The sequence below is a fragment of the Streptopelia decaocto genome (assembly GCF_964273445.1).
Source record: "Streptopelia decaocto genome assembly, chromosome: Z".
In the NCBI taxonomy this organism is placed as follows: domain Eukaryota; kingdom Metazoa; phylum Chordata; class Aves; order Columbiformes; family Columbidae; genus Streptopelia; species Streptopelia decaocto.
The window spans coordinates 46969769-46987615 of NC_138657.1; the positions used below are offsets into that span (position 1 = coordinate 46969769).

A 17847-nucleotide genomic window follows, 5' to 3' on the forward strand; every position below is an offset into this window, starting at 1 on the left:
GTAGGTCAGCTTTTAAAACTGGTGGTTGCTGGCAAACCCTTGATCACAGAGTATGTGAAAGAAATCAAATTAATGGATAATTAATTCTGTTATTACCTGTCTCCATTAAATGGAAAGAAGAAAAACTGTCTTTCACAGTAATAAAATGGCATATTTTTGCAAGTCAGATAAACTTTCCTGCTGAATAGTCAGCATGAACTAAATTGAACTAATTTTTTTTGGTCATCTTTTCCCTTTCTTGTGAAATAGTCTTAAGTCAGACCTTTTACTTCTGATGTACCTAGATATGGACATTAACTAACTAACACAAACTGATGCTTTTTAATTCTTTGAAATCTGAGACTTGCTTTTTCATCTTTTACTATAGGCACACCTGAAAAGGACTGTTCAATAAGGTAGAAGCTAGTGGCTTTTGGTTATATATATCTCTAGCTAAAGCTGCAGTGGAGTGATGAGGGAACATTATGAATATTAATTCTTTCATTCTTTTTTCCTCAAATTTTGGCATACTGGAGTTCTTAAGTGCCCTTAAAATCGTGTTGCTTACCAAGCCAAAAGACACTACAACAACTGTATTGCAAGAGGCAGATGGGGCTGAGGAATGCAAATTCCAAATATGTTTAATTACTCTCTTGATACTTGAAAATATGTACATTCTGGCCTTTTAAATTTCCTTTGTATGATTCATAATTCCCCTGAAAGTTAAGCAAAAGCTTGAAGCAGTAATGTAGTTTATTATTTACTTCAAAACACAATGAAAATAGTGATATTGGAGATTATAAAACACAGTAAACAAATATAAGACTTTTTAGAATTTTATTCTTAAAAAAACCCTTATTGTATTTACAGTATCACAGTATCACAGTATGTTTGGGATTGGAAGGGACCTCAAAAGATCATCTAGTCCAATCCCCCTGCTGGAGCAGGAACGCCTAGGTGAGGTCGCACAGGAATATGTCCAGGCGGGTTTTGAATGTCTCCAGAGAAGGAGACTCCACAACTTCCCTGGGCAGCCTGTTCCAGTGTCTGTCACCCTCACTGAGAAGAAGTTTCTTCTCAAATTTAAGTGGAACCTCTTGTGTTCCAGCTTGATCCCATTACCCCTTATCCTATCATTGTTTGCCACCGAGAAGAGCCTGGCTCCATCCCCATGGCACTCACCCTTTATATATTTATAAACATTAATAAGGTCCCCCCTTAGTCTCCTCTTCTCCCAACTAAAGAGACCCAGCTCCCTCAGCCTTTCTTCATAAGGGAGGTGCTCCACTCCCTTAATCATCTTCGTTGCCCTACGCTGGACCCTCTCCAGCAGTTCCCTGTCCTTCTTGAACTGAGGGGCCCAGAACTGGACACAGTATTCCAGATGTGGTCTCACCAGGGTGGAGTAGAGGGGAAGGAGGACCTCTCTCGATCTACTAACCACCCCGCTTCTAATACACCCCAGGATGCCATTGGCCTTCCTGGCCACAAGGGCACAGTGCTGGCTCATGGTCATCCTGTTGTCCACCAGGACCCCCAGGTCCCTTTCCCCTACACTGCTCTCTAATATGTAATCTCCCAACCCATACTGGAACCTGGGGTTGTTCCTGCCCAGATGCAGGAATTTTGAAATTTGAAATTTGAAATATTATCATGGTACTTTTACTTAGCCTAAGTAATGTTCATAAAAATGTAGTTACTGTATTATGTAGGATTGATATAAGAAAAAAATGAGCATATGAGCATGAATTTATGGATAAGGATATGCAAAAACATGGCAAGTATTATTCTAATGATGCTACTATTTTAAAGTAACTGTATTGCCTCTATTTAATTTCTGCAATATGGATTAATTCGCACTTTATTAATATTTTTAGGGATACTGATTCTTTAAGGGAGCTATATAATAGTGCGTAGCAAAGTAACAGAAAATGTTAATTAACATCATGTACTTGAAGTGGAATTTCAGTCTTATTTCTGTAAGCTGTTAGTTGTTAAAAGAATGAGTGTAATTCATCTTCCTTCAAGGTACCACGAAATGTAAACATGCAGATAATGTAATACTTCCTTATTTTGTAGAAATGCTGAAAGAGCTAATTTTGATATCCTGATATCCCTTCATATCACACAAAGCCAAAAAGGGTAGCCAGAATCTAGAATACCTTGCTGTTGCCATAAGCTGTTCTGGAGATAAGGGAGATGGCAGTGCTTGAGGTGGTGGTTGCAGCCTGCCAGTGACAATATTCTGCTGTGGGCATTGTCTTTCATGTGAGATACAAAGCTGCTGTTTTTAACCATGTTTGGCCCGTGTAACTGCTGTGCCACTCTGAAGAAGCATGGGAGTTAAATCAGAAAGGCTAGAATGATTTCAACTCAAACCCAGTTCCTTTTGTCCACCTTTTTGGGGGGTCTAGGCAGGGGTATCTAATATTTCTCTGCCCTGATAACTTGGCATAAATGGCTGTTTTGTGCCATGGTGATGTCTGTGTTAACAATCTTGTTCCGTTTTAGCATCCTTGCTGTAAGCAGGCACAACTCAAGTTATGTCATTAAATCAGTGTCCGGCCTTGGTTATCCTGACATACTGGGCCAAAAGATGTCTGCCTTTCTCTTCACGTTCTTCTATTGTATAGGGTTATTTATTTATTTATTTGCCTACAGAGAAGTCTTCTGCATATTAGCACTTCCTTCCTCCACAGGAAAGAGACCAAAGGAGAGCTGTCTGTTTTCTGGGGAGGTGTGGAACGTGGTAGGTCATCTCCTGCCTAGGACTCTTTTCAGAAGGCCCGATGTATTTCTGAAGTGCTCAGCCATAGGCAGTGTTGGCTGTCTTCTTCCGTCTTAACTCTTAGTGGGATCTGGAGAAAAAAAGGAACTTACAGCTCCATTTTAACTCATCTCTTGGAGAGAGTAAATTTCTATGAACTTCCACCAACACAGGCTTAGGGAACAGAGGGAGAGGGAACAGCAAAGCTAGAAAGCTTAGTATTGAGAACAGAAGAGAAACGGGAAATGCAGCAAAATTGCAAGGGACTCATTCAAGGGAATATTGAGAGCTGTTGGGGATAGAAGCTTTGATAGGTGAGAACTAATTGCAGAGAATCAGGTGTTTGTGAGGGAGCAGATAGATTGTTCTTGGAACAATCTGTCAGGGAAAATAGCGGATTAATTAGTTGGAGACTCTCACAAAATTGATTTAGTGCCTCAGTAAGTAAGCAAAGACAGCAGATTAATTTTTTTTAGGACACTGTGAATAAGGGTTTCAAATGGGTTAACTTATTTTGCAGTTATTGTGTGCGTATTAATAGAATTTGTATTTTGGAAGCTAGATTCAGGGATTTCTTCCAGATTTTCTGGAGAGAGGCAGTTGTAGAGGTGGGGAATGGAGAGAAAGTGAATTAATGGGAGAAATCCAGAAAGAGTAGAAGAAAACTCTGCAAATGAATATGTGTTAAGCCTCAGTGTGCAACAAGAAGTTGCTTTATACTGGAGAGTAACTGACACAGGTGCAATGACCACTAGATCAGGGTGAATCTGCAAATTAAAAACAGCCTCATATATTTAATGTGATTTTTGTACTTTTTCGAAAAGACCCTGCAAAGCATTTACAGAAAAAAGAAAGCCTAAGGCAGCAGAATTTATTGATAGTGTAAAGTAAATGATATCTCCAGATGTGTGTAATAGATGCTACTTCTCATTATCTTGCTCATTTTAACCTCCTTTCCTTTCCTCCTTCCCCCCCAAAAAAAAAGAAATCAAAATTTGTGATGCTGGTAAAGGTGTCATCATTCCAAAGGGACAGACACCTGCTGGCTTGACCTGTTGTGAACATGCATGTCCATGTATGTACATGTATATGCGTACATATGCACAACACAAATTAGAAAACTGGTATTTTCTCTGTCCAAGTTTTGAATAAATGGTCTTGTGTATGTGCTATTTCAAATGGTTGTAAGATAGGCACAAATAGTATAGGAACAGATAATTGAAGGACTGAGAGAACAACAGGGAGGTATACTGAGGTGATTAAATACTAAATTTATTACCATTTCCAGGCCTTACAGAAAATCCTAAGAAACATTTTTGTGTGTATTAAATAATAATCTAATCTTATTTCCTCTTTAGCAATTGCTGTAATCTTGATACAAATGCTAAGAACAGGGTATTCTGTATTTATTTAGTAATATTTGGGGTTTTAAACATTGTTTTGATCAATCCCTTTGTTTATGCACTAGAAATGGGATGTGTTCAAATTTTCAACCCTTGCAGGAAAAAACCCAGAACTTTTAAATTATGCTGCTCACTAATTATTTTGATGCCTCGACAGTTTACCAGCCTGTAATTGCTGACTTTTCCTGTTACTCTGAACTGAAATAGCTGTAGCATGTTCACTGTATTTACCAAGGATGAATCACCTGATGCCTGCTATACTTCTAGACGAAAGGAGGAACTTCCACTAAAAGCTCTGCAAAATGGAGTAGTAACATCTTGGGGATTTGTTTTATTGTTTTCAGGGTGCTGGGTGCACTGCCCTGGTGGTAGCTGTGGTGGCGAGGAAGTTAGAACTTACCAAAGCTGAAAAACATGTGCATAATTTCATGATGGACACCCAGCTAACTAAAAGAGTAAGTCACCCTTTATATTCACAACTGAGAAGGAAATGTGTGTTGATTTATTTCTGCGTTTGAAATAGTCTCCTGCTCCATTCTCCTACTGATCTTTTCCATGGATGTAATTTTGCTAGGAGAAGGAATCAAATGCCTTGAGCTTTTCTCTAAATTGAGGGCAACTGTGAGTTCTCAGCAGATCTTAAGGATTTAAATATTCTTCTATAGAGGGTCCTTGCAGCTGGAAGATAATTGGTATAACCAACAGTTAAATGCTGTGAAATGAAAGACTGTTATATTAAATTAAAAAACTTTCATGCAGCATATGAGAAGAATATATAAAACTTTTGCAGCTAAAATAGGTGAAAAGCCTGATACAAGAATTTCAAGCTATGAAGGGTGTTCTTAAGAAAGAGACATTCATAGTTTGTGAGACAGCCTTTGCAATTGCTTTGTGTACTCAACACAGGGTTCGCTTAGCAGCATACTGCACTGAAATGCCTTGAAAGGTGTTTGTAGATAGTAATATTTTTAGAAGCAATTATTTTTAAAAACCCTCTAGAAATCATTAGAATTTGTAAAATAAATTTTAAAATTTTCCTTACGAAATATAATAATGTAATAATATAATGAAAGAATGTAGCAAACAAGGCAAAATAAATCCTTTATTGAAATAAAATAGCTCAGTGTTGAGCGAACAAGAAAATGAGAAGGAGCTGCGCAGTCCTCTCAATGTATTTAATCTTCATTGTTGCGAAGAGTTGGTATGCTGAGGAAGGTCCTCACACTCACAGCAGAACTCAGCAGAGCTTGTGGTTGCTGATGGGCGGAGAGGATGACGGTGCTTGCGCTGGAGACCAGGGCTCTGCTCCAGGCGGGACAGAGGTTGGCTGTCCCAGCACAGCTCCACGCAGCAGTCCAGCCCCACGCTGGCATGGTCCTCGGCTGCAGAGGGCCCCGTCATGTGTCTACGTGTCATGCTTCCAGGACACGTCAGCACACCGCTCTGTTTCTACTGGCTCCCTCACTTCTGTGCTGGCCACTGCTAACAGACTGTGTCTCCCCTGAGCAGTCACGGTGGGGAGAGATTAAGGATGAGTGTGAAGGCAGTTCTTAGATAGGTATAAAGGGTGTCTGACTCAAAGTGCCTGTCTGAGCTCATTGGTTTACACTCCTATTGTAGTCAGTTAAGGTCTTGTTGATACTAGACAACAGACAACAATTCATCCCTTCCTAACTCAGTCACTTTTCTAGTGTAATATGACAGAGGAGCTCAACATGTCTTTCAGGAGAGAAAAAGGTTTTGTAAAGTTTGGTCATATTTGAGTCTGGTGTTTATTCGTGCCTTTAAAAGTTTATTTTATTCAGTTATCCTTCATATAAATCTAAGTTTCAGTCTAATAGTGTATCCAAGTGGTGCTTTGGTAACTTCAAACTTATGAAACTCAAAGTGCATTAAAAGCAAACTAGATAAATGAATGTGAGATGCACATCAGGTCACAAATTGGTTATGCAGATACTAGAGGAGTTTCCTCAGAACCTGGAGATAGCCATACCTTGTGGAAATGCAAGGACTAGGTAAAGATTGTGAAGCGGTCTCTAAACTGTGATTGTGCTTCCACTGAAGTCAAGACCAAAGATCTCCGACACTTCTACAGGTACAGGGTGGGGACCTTTTGCTGGGAAGAGCTTCTCATGGCATCCCTGCAATGCCTTTACCTTGACACTGGCTTAGTTCTGAAATTGGAGTGACTGGCATAATATAAAGTTAGAGGTAGACAAAATAAAGATGAATAATAAGGACAGTTTTCCTTTGCAAGTAACCTAGTCATTCTGTCATTAATCAACATTGCATTGAAATTCTTTGTCTGTTGTTTTCAAGTGTTCTGGAAAATTTTGTAGTGCCTAGGAAGGAACTGTAGGTACTCTTATCTTACATTTTATGGAAAACCTCATTTTAAAAAATTGAAAGCACATATGAAATAGAACACAGCCCACATTAATAGATGGGGTATTTTTTAATCTCCTTGGAAATTGGTAAAAAAAAAGAAAAAAGAATGAAAATGTAAACAAAACCAATATGCTCAAACAGCTCTGTAAATTTAAAAGACTGTTGAATTGCCAAGAGAATTAAGAGATACCAACCTTAGAACAAGAAAAATAAATTTAATTATCTTATTAAATACATTCAGTTAATTACCACACAGATAACGCATTAGTATTTCCTCACTGTAAATTATATTGCCATAAACAGTAAGCAGTGCTAACTCCTTAAAAAAGGACAAATTATTCCCTGATGGAAAAGAGAGCTGGTTCCAATACCACATTTATAAGTAACAAAGAAATCGCTCAGCACTCCCCCTAGTCCAATTATTACTTTCTGCCTCAGTGCTGCAGCTTCTTAATGTACCCACTTCCCACAGTTAGGCAGGGTCTTCAGTGCTTTAGAAAGAGATTTTACCAGAAAAGAGAAAACATAACATAATGCTACTTTTGTCAGCCTGGTATTTTTGTTTTATTAAACAGGTGAAAAATGCAGCAGCCAATGTACTCAGGGAAACATGGTTAATTTATAAAAACACGAAGCTGGTTAAAAAGATAGACCATGCGAAAGTAAGGAAGCATCAACGCAAATTTTTGCAAGCTATTCATCAGTAAGTACTATTTTGCTTTGATTTTCCTCTTCAAGTCTTTTCTCTCTTAGTTTCCCTCTCCCTCACAGTCACTATTGGTCCCTATCTCCCATCCTGCCCCCTCCCTTCTCTCCCTCTTCCCACTCTCTCTCGCCGTTCATAGAACGTCACACTTGAGGTTGATTTTTCTCTAAGAGTAACACAAAGGCTTTTCTGCATTACCTCTTTACAAAAAAGTAAAAAAGTATATAGGCTGTGTATGTCCAATATAGTGTAAATCAAACTTGTTTATATTTTTTTAGAAGTTCCCAGTGATTCTTGAATTATCTAAGATTTTTTTGTCTTTTGCCACTGAGACTATCCTTTATTGTTGTGTCTTGGTTTACAGTTAGTAAGATACAAGAAACAATAGACAGAAGAAAATGAAAAAAGTTTCATTTATAGTAGACATTAATAACATAAAGTCAGAATGATGTGACAGAAGAGAGTCTATGAATATGTATGTGGTGTTTAATGAAAAGAATATGCATCAAGCATCATTGTACAGTCCAACTGCAATTAGTTGCCTCTCTCCACCACATATTCTGAGTGCATAAAATCAAATGTTGGTATGTCAGCTATGACCTCTGACATGTGTTCTAGAAAACAGGAGTATATACCAACATTCATGTGACCTTTGAGCACCTCTGGCATGACTCAGATTTGTTCTTCCCTGCTGCTGACATCTTAAGGTGTTGAAAACAAGCCTGGGAACTGGAACCAGCAGTAGGATTAATCTGAATTACGGTGTTGCCAGACTATAAATATTTATCTAAAACTCATAATATAAGTTTGTCAGAAAACACATAAAAACCAGCAGAATTGCACAATGATTTGATTACTCTTTGTGGGCTACATGGGGGAAAAAAAGAGACTTTTGTCCCCAGGAACCACAGGTTCTTCTTAAGAGGAATGGTCAGGACCCATGCCACTATTTGTCTGCTCTGTTCAATGTCCCCATCCTGCCTGAGGCAGCCATTTGTACAGCCTATGAAATTTGTTTCCATGAGATACTGGGGACATGTAGATAAACTAAATAAGTTTAATTTTGAACTGATGTTTTCATAATTTTTGAGTGTGGGTCTGTGTCTAACCTGAGATGTGAGGGAAGCATCCATCATGAAATAAACACATATGTGTCATCTTGCAGGAAAGACAGGAAGGAAAAGCCAGGTTATCATATTTCCTATTAGTAAATTTAATCTAACAGTCATTGTTTCTCTGTTTCATAGGCATGAAGTGTTCTACAAACCTTGATTTCTTATTATTAACCTTATTACTTATTATTATTACTTATTATTTAGCAAACTTGCAGGATTAAATGTTACAGTGCTATTGCAGAAATGCTTGAAGGAATAAAGAGACGATACAAGTTGAAGCCTTTTTATGTACATATAAAAAGTTTATTGTCCCGGTTTGGTCATCATGCTTGGTTTCAAGGATTAGGAGGTAGAGAGCAGTGGCAGGGGTTCTAGAATAGAGGATGGCAAGTCTTGTGCATCCTTTGCTAGACTTGAATCCTTGATTGCAAAGGTTATTTTTTAATGTTTTAACTTTGCTATTTATTTTGTGTGATTGTGTGTGTGCGTGTGTGTATGCACACACATGTTCAGTGAAGAACCTAAAAAGCACAGCGGGCTTGATCTGCAGCTTTATATATCATTCAAGCCCAGAAGAGCTTCACGGGATGTAAAGTGTTGTTCTGCACCTGCCTTAAAAATCCATTAATTGGGTGGTGTGAAGAAGGTGGCAGCAGTAGTTTTTTTCTGTCTGTGCCAGCAGACTTTGAACAGTTGTGTTAATGATGCATTTCCCTCTGTCTTTTAGCACTTTGCATCATATTCCCAAAACTTTTGTATTTAAGAAAAAAAAATTATCAATATACTGAACAATGTGCCATGGATTAAAACATTGCTCTAGCAGTTTGCTCTCTTCCAGCTGTAGCAGACTAGATGGGTGCAAATTACTTTTTCTCTCTTTGCGTCTTTGAACTTTTCCCAAGGGACTCATGGCTCTTTTCCATCTTTCTGGATTATTTTTTGGTCCCCCTCCTTCACCTTTCCAACCATTTCACTAGAGACACAAATAACAGGAGTGAAGGTTCAGGGCCAGTTTTATACAAGAAACCCAGGGAGACCACGATAACAGTCTCAAACTCACGGTCATGGCTCTGAAATTGCATATAGCTGGTCTTGGTCGTTTTCACTTCTCAAGCTCACTAAATAAGATGAAGCTGAAATAATCACTCTAACTTACACTATTAAAAGGCATTTTATGTCTTGTATGTATAAGAAAATCTACAGACGATAGTTAATGGGAAGGTGTGGAGCTACTGTGGGTGCAAGTGAGTTAAACTCCACCTCAGGCAGTTACTGGTTGAAAGAAGTAGCAGCTCCCTAGGACTTCCACATGCTGAATCGAGCCCACTGTGGTCATTTTGTTGTTTTAGTATATTTTACAGTTTGTTTTCTTTTGTTTTGTCTTTTTATTTCAACAAAATGAAAATAGAGCTCGGAAGTAAGTTGTATAAGCTGTTCCTTTGTAAATTTGCAGAATTTACCCCTGTCTGCATGCAAAAAATAGAGTCTTTATTTGTGAACTTCGGTGGTCTGATTGCTGCCATGGAAACACGGTCCAGAATCATGATCTTTTGCTGTGATAAGTGAAGTTCATAAAATCAAGATGTTTCATATTTTCTCTTAATGAATTTAGGAACAGAAGTCTGACAGTTTTCTTTAAATCTGTCTGTTGCAGCTAAAGACTTGCCATTACCTAGAGATACGTTTTTACAGCCTGTGATGGGTATTGCTTTAGTTACCACGAGGAATTATCATGTTGGTGTCAGCTAGTGCTTGTATTTCTATGATAACAATGGATTTCTTGGGATTTTAAAGTTAAAATACTAACTGGGAAACAGATGAGTCAATGAATCTTAAGGAAAGCAGAAAACACATGTTCTGCAAAATATTTGAGAGATGCTCACTGGAACACTATTGTTATCATTCTCTGGTCAAATCATTACATGCTTACCTTTGAGTAATTATTCTGTTCTGAGACTGTAGTGATATAACTCCATACCTTGGAGACTCCTCCATTTTTTTTACTGTAGAATAGCACCAGTACATAGCCTCTGAAAGCAGCATGCCTACAGTCTGCATTTATGTTGTGCCCTGAAGGAAGCTTCCAGGGGAAAGAAGAACCTATGACATTCCTGTGACCACCCGCTGGAATGTCAATTTTGTGTGAACAATTGGCTTCTACCTTAACAGAGTTATTTCCATATGTTTTAAAAGATGTTTCACTCTTTACAACTTATTTTCTCATGGCAGTTAGCCTAGATGTGAAAGGAAGTGCTCAGTAACTACAGATATGAGGAGAAAATTCCTGATTTTGGAATATTTCCAAGAAGGCTGTCTTTAAACTAGCTTTTTAAGTAGCACCATCCCAGAGAAAGAGGCAGAGTATGCGTTAGCAACCCACCTGCCAGAGATTGCTGCCAAACGTATTTTTGTTTGACAGTTAACAAAATGGTTAGTTTGGTTGGCCCTTTACATACTAGTGGACTGCATGGTATCTTATCACACATTGTTTATAAATTGATATGTGGTTTTTGAAAAATGCTATTCCCTACTTAGAACAGCCACCAGCAAAGTCCTTCAAAGTCCAAGTATTTCTCTGTTGGGAAATGCTGAACAAATTACTCAAACTTAAGGGAGAAATTGCTTATTTGTGAAAATCAAATCTACAAACCACTTTTCTAGTAGTTAATCTGAAATACATGGACTTTGTTTCAGGGAACACATAAGAAAGGTCATCTATGTGTCTCTCAAAGAAAGTGCATAACTAATAATAGAGCAGATAGGTAGGCATCAAAAACATAGCCTTGCTCCTTCTTTCATAGTTTTTCAATGCTGTGGTTTAAATAGCACATTGAAAAGCAATGTCTAATGTAAGTTTAAAATGTAATCATATTTAGGTTCACAAATTATGTAAGAAAATCAAATGTACTGGCAAGTAAGTTGATTATTTAGCTGCTGGTCAGATCGAAGTTCTGTTTAAAGTAATGCAAAACTCACTTATCACTGTATTTCCATAAGGTTCAAACACCTGCTAACCCAATCCATTTCCGACAGAACAGGGCTAATACCTGTATCTAGTCATGTAGGCATGGGAAGATTCTTCATTGCTACAACATTAATGACAAAAAACTGTTGTTCTATGTTTCTTCCTATATCTACTTGTCACGATACTGAGGCTTTGAGGAATGTTTTGGCTTCCTTTCATACAGTCTGGATAAATTGTTATTTCCCTTCTTGAATTCAACTTGGGCCATGGCAAATGGTATTCTCAAAGACATCACATCTCCTTGCTCTTTCCTTTTTTGCGGTGTTAAAGAAGCATGCTTCTCATTGTAGCAGACACATGACCAGTTCTGACTTTACAAAAAGTACTCAAGGCATTGTCCATGCAGTTATTTGCTCTTGTAAGTTTTTTGCATGCTTTTTTAGAAATCGAGCATGACCACACTCACACAAAAAAATCTGACTTAAAATTCCACTTTTTAGATTAAGAAGCGTAAAAATGGAACAAAGAAAACTGAATGATCAAGCCAACACTTTAGTGGACCTGGCAAAGGTTAGTAGGCAATTATTGTTGTTTTAATATTCTGCTTCTCAAAATGAAAACTTTTTAAGTGAAAATACATGCAAATATTGTTAACAAGTTTGGTATTTGTAGGAAACGAAAATATGTGTGTGTTTTGTGGTAACACCTACTGAATGAAAGATCCAGTGTATGGCTCTGACCAAAGCTTGAGTGCACCATATTTTTTTTGTACATTTGAAAAAGATTTCAAAATTGAGAAGCTGATCCTGAGAGCTCCTGAAGTAACTGCAGTGGTCATGGTAAATGCTGTGGGTGGGTCATAGCAGTGTAGTGCTGAATAGTAAAGAGATTTCCCATCCGGTGATATTGAATGTGCCATGTGGAACCATAGTACATATACCGTCTCTCATGCAGACTGGAATCACAGATTGTGGTTTTCTTTTCCTGTTGTCTTATGCAGCAGTGACTTTTGATAAGTTAATTTAGGTCTGCATTTGCTTAAGTCTGCCTCTTTGATGATATATCATAAGGTTTTATTAATCTTTTTAATGATGAGGTAAAAGAGACTATTCAGTTGCAAACTGCTTGTCTGTTGTTGCCTGGATTTCTCATTAGTGTAAAATAATAACTAGAGAGTTAGAGGGCTGAGCTGATAGCATTCTAGGTTTCACCTTAGACCTCAGTATTCAACAATTACTTTTATCTTAACTTGAGGCTACATTAGAGGCATTAATGGGCTTTTCCTGAGGCTTTCTTCTACACCTCTTTATGTACCTCAAAACCCTCCTCAATTTGAAGTGCTTCAAAGCAAATATTAAACTCTTAATTGTTCATTCCCCTTTTGTTTTAGAGAACCACCTGACAACTTCAGTTGCTGAAAATAGATTTCAGTCTAATGTTCCTAGCAACTGATAAGGAGTTTTCAGATACTATGTAATGTACTTTGCTTTCAAGGATTATGCTAGCATCTTGAAAAGGGGGGCAAAGAAATGGGTTATGGACACGCATCTGATACTGAAGTGCTTCACTCTTCAGGCAGTCAGTCATTCAATTAATTTTAATTTTCTTTGGATGGTTTATAAACTTCAGTCAGTTTGTGTCCTGAATTATATCCACTTTTGACTATACTTTTCTAATCTGAAGTCTCAGTCTATCAGAGGGAGAAATTCAGTCATTATTGAAATAACGACTGTATGAAATAAAACATTTCAGGTTACATTTTTATTGACCACTGTGGCATTTTAAAGTACACCCTATATACTTGCTGTAACCACATGCTGTTTTGTAGAGGGCAGAAGTAGAGAAACACCCAATTGAGTTTTTACTCCTTGCACTACATTTTAAAAACAATCCACCTGACGACTCTTACTTCAGCCAGTTCAAGAAAACCTGGTCAGTTTAAGGAGAAAGCAAATGATCAACATTTGTGTTCTGCTTAGAAGAATGAGGGTGTTTAAAATGAGAGGAAATACAGAAGATTCAAGGATGGGTCATGGCTTTAGAGCCTTCAGTCTCCTGGTTGCCAAAACAGCTGACTATTTACAAAGCTTAGCATGGTGCATTTCTAAGCACCTGAATTTCCATAAAAGGTCTTGTCTTTTGTTTAATTCATTTAGACCTTGACATCTAAAGTGCTGCTCTAATTATATTACATTTCTGCTGAAAAAAAAATTACTAGAAAGTTTATTCTGGATCTACAAGGAAAATTATTTCACAAGACTGGATTTTGTTATACTATTCGTATGTTTTGTGGTACGAAAGTGTTTAGAAACCTTTGTAGAGTTGTGCTTCTTGTTACAATATTTGTAAGATCTCTCTAAAACTTTGTTTACATCCTTCTATTTTCAGACTCAAAACATCATGTATGACATGATTTCTGACTTAAATGAAAGAAGTGAAGATTTTGAGAAGAGAATTGTTACTCTAGAAACTAAACTGGAAACTTTAATTGGTAGCATTCAAGCTCTCCCTGGACTGATTAGCCAGACGATCAGCCAGCAACAGAGGGATTTCCTCGAGGCTCAGATACAAAATTATGATAAGCATGTTGCCTACAGTGCTGAACGATCACGATCTTTGTCAAGAAGAAGGAGATCATCCTCCACAGCACCACCAACTTCATCAGAGAGTAGCTAGAAGAGAATAAGTTAACCACAAAATAAAGACTTTTTGCCATCATATGGTCAATATTTTAGCTTTTATTGTAAAGCCCTATGGTTCTAACCAGTGTTATCTGGGTTCTGATGTCAGAGTCCTGGAAACCTGAAAATATTTTAGGCCAAAATGAGTAAAAACTCTTCTTTTTTCCCCCCTCCTCCTCTCAGATGCACAGTGAATGCACCTGTTATTGCTATATTAGATTATTCCTCCTGTAATTTCACTAACTTTTTATTCATGCACTTCAAACAAACTTTACTACTACAGTATATTATATAATATAATAAAAAGGTTAATTTCTGCACATAGTTGCTTGTTTACTTGGACTTAACAACTAAAAAATGCTCACAATCAAAAGGCCTAATTGTAAACTTTTAAGAAACAAAATTGAAGCTTAATAATTATCTCTCAGTATGAAAACTAATTCTCTAAACATTGCTTGCAGTGGAGGGGGAAAAAAATCAATATTCATCTAACAGTGTGCTGTATATGTATAGTCATTTTAAAAGGTCACTGACAGCTTCGATTTCTGAAGTGATTAATTAAAAATATAGTTTATCCTAGCAAATAGTATGAAGTATGCTATGGGTTTTTAAAATCTTCTTAGGGCTTTTGTTTATCATTCATTTGTACACACACATAGATAATATATATACATATATACTTATGTATATAAAATTATTTATGCAATACCCATGGCAAAGATCTTTTAAACTGACTATTTGTAAAGCTACTGGCATGCCAAAAGCACAAGTAAGGTCCTGTTCATTTACTCAGAGTTTCATAATTGTGCCAGGTAAGTATGTCCAGACAGAAGCATCACTTTCAAACTGGAAGTCTCCCACTGTTCGGTTTTTGAAGTGTTTAGGTTGCTACTTTCTCCACTCCCTTTTGTGTTTTTAATGTTTCTGGAGTGAATGACTGACACACAGAGTTACAGTATTCACAGTTGTGGGATGGCAGCACTGTGTTCTGTATACATGACATATGGAAAATCCCCATGGGTTTCTGCTATTCAGTCAAGCTTAGTAAGACACTTCTAGCAATATTTCCAAAAACTGTTGTAAAAAAACTCTGCTGTAGATTGGCATTTTGGCAGTATCTGCGGTACTTTACTTTCATGGACAAATAATAACATCTTCTGCATTCTTAAAAAAAAAAACAAAACACAAAGCATTTGGTACACATTTGTGAAAAAGTTCTGACTTTTCTCCTGGAAATATATTCCAGAGTAGCAAAACCAGGTAAGTTTAAATGCTCAGCACATGCAACATGCATTTGCAGTTCCAAATTATAAACAGGAAATTATTTGACTTTATGAAATATTCTACAGTACTTGCTATTTATGAAATATACTAGTCCCATTCCCCCAGTTCACAGGCAAGGGTGACACTATATCTACATACAGCAAGTGGGCATGGCTGACTGTGTCTGAGGAATACTACATCTGCTCAGCAGTAACTAAGGTGCTTATTGAAGGAAATAATGAGACATGAGTTCTGGTCAGTAACCACAGGTGGGGAAGACAGTAATGCAGAAAGTCAGGACAGAGCTGTGCTGGGTGAGACGGAAGAGTTGTTCTTCCCAGCACCCAAAATTCCCCAAGCCAAATCCATAATGTGAAAAACAGGAGACATTTTAGGCTTTTTTAAGGTAAAGGGTCTGCCTTTTAGTGGGGTACAAAATATGTAACTGATGAGCATAAGTTACATCCAGAGGCATTGCTTATTTATGGAAGGGTCAAGGGTTTCTCCAATATTTTTTGGTGTTCTTGAGAAAGATTATGACTTTGCAATATTTTCCACCTAGATAAGCAGGACAGTTGCATGCCTTTGGAGTGCCTTAGTTATGGTCTGTAGTAAAAAATAAGCAGTATGCACAGTATTTGCAGTTCTGCTTTTGTTTCTATGAAGGTTGTTTCCAAAGGAAAATATGGATATTATTTACTGCTGATACTGTGCTAGCCCAGTCCTAAACTACAATATTTTAAGTGGTCATGAAGCCACCTGCTTTACATTGTTGGCAGGATTAGAAGTAGTGATTAATAATACTAGAATTGAGTAGTCAAGTTTCAGAATTCTTTTTTTGAAGATTTTTGTTTGTCCTCCCATTTGTTGTGTTTTTAATAATGTAGAATATTTTTCCTGCCATTGAATGTGAAATACACTTGCTGTAGCTTGAATACATTCCTTTTTGTCCTCTCAGCTTGAACTATCTCTTTGGTTGTTTACAGCATCTTCTTTTTATATTTGTAAGACCCGTTTTTTCTTCTCCTCTGGATTGTACAACTGGATGTTTAAAGAACTCTAGCTCCACATTGAAAATTCTTTCCAATCTGTCACAATTAATTTTGAATTAAGGCCTAGCTATAAGTTTTGAGCTGTTTTATTCCAATGTGAAAGAGCAGCTGTCATCTTTGACCTCTCAATTTCTTGACTCGGGAGCCTGATGCCCTAAATTCTTGCAACAGCTTTATGCAAGCGATGCTGTGAAGTATACCAGGACTATCCTTTTCAGTAGCATTCGGTAACAATCTGCCAAACTCTTTTGGATTCCATTATTTGTTTTTAAAGCAAATGATAAATGATGACACTATGGAGTTGTCCAGTTCAATAGCTTAGTTTAATCTAGATCTTACTATAAATATTTTACCTGCATTTTTGGTAGTGATGATTCTTTTCTGCTAATACCTGGTTATGAAAAGCACTTAAGTGCTGCATGTCAATCCAGTTCAAGAAAAGACAGATAAAACCTTATATTCAGGAGAGTACAGAGCAGTATGGGTTTTATTTTCTCACTCATGATACAAGATCCCTTTAATCTTTCCTTTGGGTTTTGCTGTACCACAAGTTCTCGTACTAATTTTTTAGTTTCAAAACTTAAGCTCCTTCAACATGTGAGCTCACAAAAATAAAAAGTAGCATTATGATAAATTTCTGAAACTGCTTGTGTAGTGGAATTTAGATTTTTCTTTGAAAGATTGTTTATGAACGACAAGGAATCTTTCTCAAAGCATATGGCATATTTACCATGTTACAGTTGAAAAGCTTCATGCACCTTTTGCTTTAGCACCTCTTACTTTAGTCTCACCAATAGAAAGATTCCATTTTCAGTTGCTACTGTATTTCTCCTTTTCACTGTGTTGCAGACACTGATTGCATTTATCAGTCACTTTGGAGTCTTGTTGCTAATCCCTGTATTTTTAATGACACATAGCAAAGATATCTTGCCTGTAAGGACTGAAACGTAAGATGACAAATAGGCCTATTCACTGCGCTTAAAACTAAGTATATTGATTTAAATAGTATTTTTTAGTTACATTTAAGTTTTGCAGCATAGAAATAATACATTCACAATTATTATACTTGCAAATGCTCTGCAGTTCTTAATTCTGCAAATTGTTATCTATTGTAAGCTTGTGGTTCTTCCCAGACAGACTCGTGAGACTCAGACTTTCTTTACCTCCTGCTGCTCCAGGATGGATCTTATATAGAAAGAGCTTCACTATTTAAAAGTGAAGTATCCAGCTTAGGAGCTCTGAATGCCTTCTGGAAGTCCATATATTTCCTTCCGAGCTATTTAAAAAGCTTGGCTTTCCAGATTTGGTCTGAATCACTGTCATCAATAGAGATGAAAGATAGGTGCTAGGCATACTGTTTTACTGCCGCTCAGTTTGTAAGACTTTTCATGTGGGACCACATGCACACATTCAAATTGATATGCCACACACTAAAAGCCTATCTAAGCATAAAAGAATAAATGGTTTAAATATGAGTGTTTCATATTCAGAATAAAACGTATTACCCATATCGGTAGTACAAATGGAA

The 17847-nt window shown here is 37.2% G+C and overlaps 1 protein-coding gene across 1 annotated transcript in view; it reads left to right on the forward strand.

Moving 5' to 3' along the window:
• KCNN2 (potassium calcium-activated channel subfamily N member 2) overlaps window positions 1-14273 on the forward strand; it is a 71405-nt gene extending 57132 nt beyond the window's left edge. The window contains exons 5-8 of the mRNA XM_082075610.1: window positions 4494-4604; window positions 7113-7240; window positions 11824-11893; window positions 13712-14273. Coding sequence (XP_081931736.1) covers window positions 4494-4604; window positions 7113-7240; window positions 11824-11893; window positions 13712-13999 — 597 coding nt within the window. The 3' untranslated portion in view covers window positions 14000-14273. The remainder of the gene's footprint in view (window positions 1-4493; window positions 4605-7112; window positions 7241-11823; window positions 11894-13711) is intronic.
• Window positions 14274-17847: the final 3574 nt, after the last annotated feature.